The sequence below is a fragment of the Hevea brasiliensis genome, chromosome 4 (genome assembly GCF_030052815.1).
Source record: "Hevea brasiliensis isolate MT/VB/25A 57/8 chromosome 4, ASM3005281v1, whole genome shotgun sequence".
Classification (NCBI taxonomy): Eukaryota; Viridiplantae; Streptophyta; class Magnoliopsida; order Malpighiales; family Euphorbiaceae; genus Hevea; species Hevea brasiliensis.
Window position 1 is genome coordinate 111,750,900 of NC_079496.1, and position 6,505 is coordinate 111,757,404.

A 6,505-nucleotide genomic window follows, 5' to 3' on the forward strand; every position below is an offset into this window, starting at 1 on the left:
GCACATTAGGTTAGAGGACAGAAAGAAAAAAAAAGGGATAGACCTAAATTGACTTGGAAGAGAGTAGTACAACATAACTTAGAAGCATTACACATTTCTGAGGATTTAACCCAAAACCGTTCAGAGTGGAGAAAGCGAATCCATATAGCCGACTCCAAATTTTTGGGATAAAGACTTAGTTGAGTTGATTTGAGTCGACTTTTCTTTAAATGTATTTAATAATCTATAAATCCACAGGGATAACAACCATGAACTGATGAACACTGGACACCATCGAAAAGCAACACAATATATTCTTCTGTTAATGATTCTTGAATTAATAAAACTCAGACGGAGACTAAGTGGAGAACTGCAAATCTAAAATTATCAAAAATAAAGGCAAATAAAGAAAGAAGGATGAAAATTATAACAGTTAGATTTCCACAAAACATGAGCAATTTACTTATCATTAAGAGACTCCAAGGCCGTTTTCTTTGATTTTCTTCTTCTTGCCTTTCTTCAAATTACTTGGCTCAAAATCGGATTTAAAGGGAAAAACTTCTGTATCCATCAAATTAAAGTTCTCATGCAGTCTCACTATATCGGCGCTGTTTCCATTCTTAAACTTGAAAAATATGACATTGTAGAATCCTCTCATCATTACAACATCAACATTGTAAAAGTCATAAGGATTTGTGAATTTCTCTTTTTCTCTTAAACTTTCAATGTTGATCCTCTGCCTCTTATTCCATTCTTTTTTTCCATAACTTTCCATTACCCACAAGTCCATGAAGCTATTATCTCTTCCCTTGCAGATTAGAGCAAGCTTCCCCTCATACTCAGTGAGCTTTTTGTATCCGTAAGAATCACTCTCATAAATTGGAGAAGGGAGTGAAAACATGCTATAATTCTCTATGTCTTCATGGAATGCTAAAATATTGTCTTTAGTGGTAAGCCAGTGAACGGAACCACAAACTGATACTGTTGGCTCTGAATGAAGGAACTCACCAAACGACAATTTTACTTCTTGCAGCTGCTTCCATGCCCTTGTCATTGAATCAAAAAGCTAGCATCTCCTGTGATACCTTTTATAGGTATCCCAAGGACTCGAGAATCTCACTATTCTGTAGTGCAAAGGATTTGATTTCAACACAATCATGGCAAAAAGTTCATTGAAATATCGAGTCTTAGGATTTGGAATGATTTGCCATTCTTTAGTACTAGGCTTGCAAACATAATAGCGAGGAATTGTCCCCCTATTACATCTACAAAGCAAAATACCTTGGCTTGTGGATGCCTCAATCTTTACAGGAACACGTAAGAAATCAAGGGATAATTTATAATCTGAACAAATATTATCAACAAAGGTAGAAGAAAACTTGTTGTAGCTCAAGCTTTGCACAAAATACCCAGATATGGTTTTGGTTCTCTGGCAATGGAGATTCATGAAAGCTGACTGATAAGTGAGACTATTAACTTCCTTGGAAAGAAGCCCGCATTTAGCTAGAGTTTTCAAGGATGAACGTGATAAAATCTCGAAGATGATATCTAAGTTAAAATCACGAGACTCCATTGATATGATTTTGAAAGAAAAGAATAATTGATTCAACAAAACAAACGATGATGATGTGCGTAGCTGGAGAAAGTTAGGAGACCATATATAGAGGAAAGAAAGCCGAGTTTATACGTATTCGGACTACCTTGGGAAGAAAGGAAGCTTGGGTGGTTGTGTCTCAATAGGATTAGTAGTATTCTAATAGTTGTCCACCTCTCTCTTGAATACCGTATTTTTTTTTTTTCCTTTCCGGCCAAGTCATTGTCTACTTAATAAGATACTAATGATTCAATTGAATTTAATGCCTTACTAATTTCATGTGGGGTAAAAGAAAGAGCATTAATTACATTTGTTTATTTGATAAACAAATATAATTGAAAATACATTTAAATATAGAATTATGCCCCTTGGCCCTTATAATAAAATGTTTTGTAATTCAAAAATAAATAAATAAATATTCTCAAAAAAAATATATACAGAATTATAAATAAAATTATTTATTCAAACTCAATGATGAAGTATAATTCTTATAAAAGATAGTCTTCCACTGAGCCTAGGGGAGTGTATTTTTAATTCTCCTTTATTCTCTAAAATAAAGGATTACATATTTATAAATATAAATAAATATAAATATCCTGTAATTACTCTGCCTATTTAAAATTCTAAATCCTACATTAAATAGGAATATAAATCTCACACTAATTAAGAATACATAAATCTACTAATTAAAAATAAATAAAATCTATATTGGCTTTCCATTACACCTAGGTGTTGATAGCTTTCAATAGATCACTCATCCTTGCATTGTTTCAACTCATGCGCCATCTATTCCTAAAACAATTGAAAATGGTAGAGACACACACTATTTTATTTCAATCATTTTAAAACTTCACATCTTTTTTTTTTTTTCCCTCAAAGGCAAGAACACACATATAAGGATAGAGGCAGGACTGGACCGCTATTAAAACCACGACAATTTTAACAGAATCCTTGATCCTATATAATCCATACACACACATTCTCACCACACGATGTAGAATCCTAAAGAACCAACTCCTGTGCACGCCTAGCTTACTCGCAGATCTCAACCAAGACTACATCGTAGACTCTCACCTCTCCCTCTTTTTTTTCACTCAAGCGGTTACTCTTTTTTTTTTTTTTTCTCAAAGATAAGAAAACACACACATGGGTTAAGAACAGGACTAAACCGCTGTTAAAACAATGGAAATTTTAATAGAGCACTGAGTACTATATAACCTATATACACACACACTCTTGCCGCACAATGTAGGATCTTAAGGAACAACAGATATATCATATTCATACCTATACATCTTGGAGCCAAAAGTTGATTACTGACACCAATATGATCAACACTAGGCTAAGTGATTCTCCAAAAAACAAGGAAGGGATCTTCTCGTTGTAGCATTCTATGATCTACCATTGCAACAAATTATCAGTCCCTGGCTTCTGTTCCATACTCACTGATGGAAGTAGAGGAGGTTTCATTGATTTTTAACTAATTTTTCGGCTGCTGTAATCTTTTATCCGCTACATTTTCAGCAGATGTAATAAAAAGAACTTACAATGACAAGCAGTATTGAACGTCAAACACTGGAATGGTAAAACCACAGGGAATGCATACAGGTATGAGCACAGACAAAAGAAGGGAGAAACAAAGATTAATTTTTCTCGTGCATTGCAGATATTTGTGTACAAATAGATCCAAATACACATTTTATAGAACTTCCAACTTGTCCCCAAAACCAGGAGTTAAAATCTTGGAAAAATTTTCACCCACATGTCATAGACAAGTAACTATCTTTTCATAAATATTTTACAAGTGTAACAAGATAAGAATTACATCCTTCTTAAATTATCTAACCTTGCCTGTAATTCACTATCTATCCCACTGTCATCATTCCCAGTTGTTTCCACTTGTGCGACCTTGCCCTTCGCAGCTGGTGCAGCTACAGCAGATGATGGTGCATTCACAAGCTGCAGAAAAAAAATAAATAAAAAAAAAAAAACCCAACAACAACAACAGACATATATGATCATTATGGTTTGATTCATCTTTAATGCCCAATTGATGGAAAAGGAAAAAGCTGATATAATAATAATACCTCTTGATTGATGTCAATTCCAATTTCATCAAGAACCTGATTTACTAGTTCTTCTGTTTCTTCCTCTTCCTCATCCCCTTCCAAAGCATCATCAATGGCATCTCCCATGACCTCAGTCACCATTTCCATCCTCTCGTTCTGCCTCTCAAACTCTTGCATAATTTTCTGCAGTGATGGCAAGTTCATTTGCCTATTCATCTGGCCCATTGCCTTTGTCACACCTTTCATAGCCTCTCCCATTGCTTGGGTTGATTTCAATGTCTGAAAAGTATTTCAAAAATTCAATTCACTAAATCATTAAGAAACATAAACAAAAGAATGTTTGTTTAAATTTTTTCCAGAAACAAAGTTAATACCCACAGAAGAGGTGGAATAAAAATTTCAATAGGATCAATATTTTACACTTCCTTATCAATAGACTATCAAGGTATTAGCCCATCAAAATCTATACTCAAATGGTTTGTATTCTCAATCAGACCCTGCCAGCAGATGGCGGGTTTGATTTCTTCATTTGAGTGCTAGACTGCCCAAACTCTGTTTCTCAACCGATTAACTTCAAGAAACAGATGCTTTCTTGTGATCCAAACCATCTATCTTTACCTTATTTGATGTTTCATCATAAGTCACTTTTAAATAATAGCTTTGCAAATTGCAACTTACCTATAAGACTTCACAGATTGCATGCAAGCCATCCAAGCAATAAAGCAATTAAGTAGATTTATACCACAAAACAAGGTAAAAACTAATTATTCTTCCAAAAAAAGGTGAAGAAGAAGAAGTCAAGTTATTAACCGCCTAAATAATTAGCTGGTCTGATCTCAAAAGTCATAAAATAATTCTAAAAGCTATGTGAATCTTGAAGGGCAGGCATTAAGCCCTGGATTGAAAAGAGAACAATAAAAAAGAGGTAGTATGCAGGAAAACATACCTGAATTCTAAGAGAAACACCCTGAAGCTGTGACTTCAGCTTATAAAACTTTTCAATCTGATGTCTTGTCCTAATAAGGTCTTTTGCCATTACTTTAACAGCTCCCTGCAAAGATATCACAGAAAATCAAATATATATTAGGTATCAACTCCTTTTTTAAAATTTTAACAAAAACAAATGAAAAAGAAGGGATAACTAAAAAATATCAAGTAAGGCAAGTGAGAGGGGAAAGAACTTCAACATTAAATGAATAATCTCCAATTAAAGCCTTCCAGATAAGAAAAAATTTACAACAAATCCATTCACGATCAAATTTTAGCATCACTTACCAACTAATTGCATAATGTTGCATTACAGTGAAATTATGATCAGAATATCATCCTGACTGATTCAGTAAAATATCTAAACAATTGATTCAGCATTACAACCTGTGACACATTATATTAACAAACTTTTACTTAAAGGTACAATTTGGCTGATACAATATTCTTGCTAAGCTCTCAATCATTAACTATTAACATTTACCCAATGCAAAGTCACATATAATAACTAACCAAAACAAGAAACAGCACGAAATACCTAGTCAGAAGTTCAAAAATTGTACAGTTGGTTAATATGGAAGTATAAGAAAACATTTGAATGCTAGCTAGCACTAAGAAAAACATAATTGCAAGGAAGCAATATTCGCCATGAGCTTAAACTCTGGGGATAATAAATAGCTGACAAACAACCGTAGAAGGTTTCTTTAATAAACAAGAAATTAATGAGCAAGGGAAAAGTAGTTCACCATCTGTCCTTGCTTAGCACTTTTCTTTATCTCTGCAATTAGTTTCTTTTCTTGAGCCTGTAGACCTTGCCTCTCCCTCTCTATCTCTCTAATAGATTTATCCAGCATCCTCTTATTTTCCCGCAGAAGTTCTGAAACCCAAACCATAAATTAGTTGAAATCATACCAAAGAATAGTTTAATTGAAAATGGCCGATTATAATACAATAATATTATAATTGCATCAACTATATCGAATAAAATCCCGATCAATTACGCATGTTCTTGATCAAACTCAGTGAGAAAACAGAATCATCACAAATTAAACGTCTCGATCATATTCCAATTTGTGTCATACATAATCATAATCATAATCAAACCTCTTCAATCATAGAATCCTAACTTAATCAAAGGCGCAAACAAACACAAAACAGATAAAGACGAATAAAATCAAAAACAGATCGACCAAATAACAACCTGCGGGGGTTTTTCTCTTGCCGAAGAGGAAACTCATGTCTCAGTGCAGATGAAGAATTCAGAATCTAAGAGCACTAACAAGGACTAAATCGATCGGATCTTATGAGGACACACAGATATTGAGAGATTGCTTCAAAGAGGTGCTGATCGTCCAAATATAGAAATGATAGTCCAGCGTTGTTTCGTTCCTCTGTCATCTAGTTTACGCGGTATATTGATACCGCCCAAGGAAAGGAATAGTCAGAGAACCATCGCATATCACACGTGGCCCACTACAATGGTGCGCCCCATTGCCTTATCTCTGATTCTTTTAGGTCAATAGAACAAGTTGGTTCACTGATGCCTTCGGGCTTCAGCCCATTGCAGGTTTCCTGCCATGCAATTTCTGAAGAGTGTGAGGCCTGTCAATGGGCCTGTCCATGTTCCTATCATTCCATAACTTGCCTTTGAGATTAAGAATTTGGATTGATGATTACCAATCACATCCTGGCTATTGGAACAAACAAGGACAAGGTCCGTCCTTTTTTTTTTTCCCCGTCAAAGCGCGTATTCAAGATCACAAAGGCAACGCGTAAGCAAACATAATAATAACTTCAGATGCCATGAAAAACACCGAGGGAAAAAAGCAGGTGTCTTTTTCATCTGACAAAGGCGATTGAGTTGGCTTAAAGGTTA

At 34.6% G+C, this 6,505-nt stretch overlaps 2 protein-coding genes across 2 annotated transcripts; both read right to left on the reverse strand.

The window, feature by feature from the left end:
• Positions 1-448: 448 nt before the first annotated feature.
• LOC131179498 (putative F-box protein At5g52610) lies at positions 449-1,552 on the reverse strand. The gene is made up of 2 exons (XM_058146360.1): positions 1,100-1,552; positions 449-1,012 (listed from the first exon to the last, which is right to left on the reverse strand). Exons 1-2 carry the CDS (start codon positions 1,550-1,552, stop codon positions 449-451), a joined length of 1,017 nt encoding a protein of 338 aa, XP_058002343.1.
• A 1,651-nt stretch (positions 1,553-3,203) lies between these two features.
• LOC110665837 (vacuolar protein sorting-associated protein 2 homolog 1) lies at positions 3,204-6,116 on the reverse strand. Its single transcript, XM_021826111.2, has 5 exons — positions 5,831-6,116; positions 5,376-5,506; positions 4,589-4,693; positions 3,661-3,921; positions 3,204-3,532 (listed from the first exon to the last, which is right to left on the reverse strand). The coding sequence occupies exons 1-5, from the start codon at positions 5,865-5,867 to the stop codon at positions 3,395-3,397; spliced, it is 672 nt and encodes a 223-aa protein (XP_021681803.1). The 5' UTR covers positions 5,868-6,116; the 3' UTR covers positions 3,204-3,394.
• Positions 6,117-6,505: the final 389 nt, after the last annotated feature.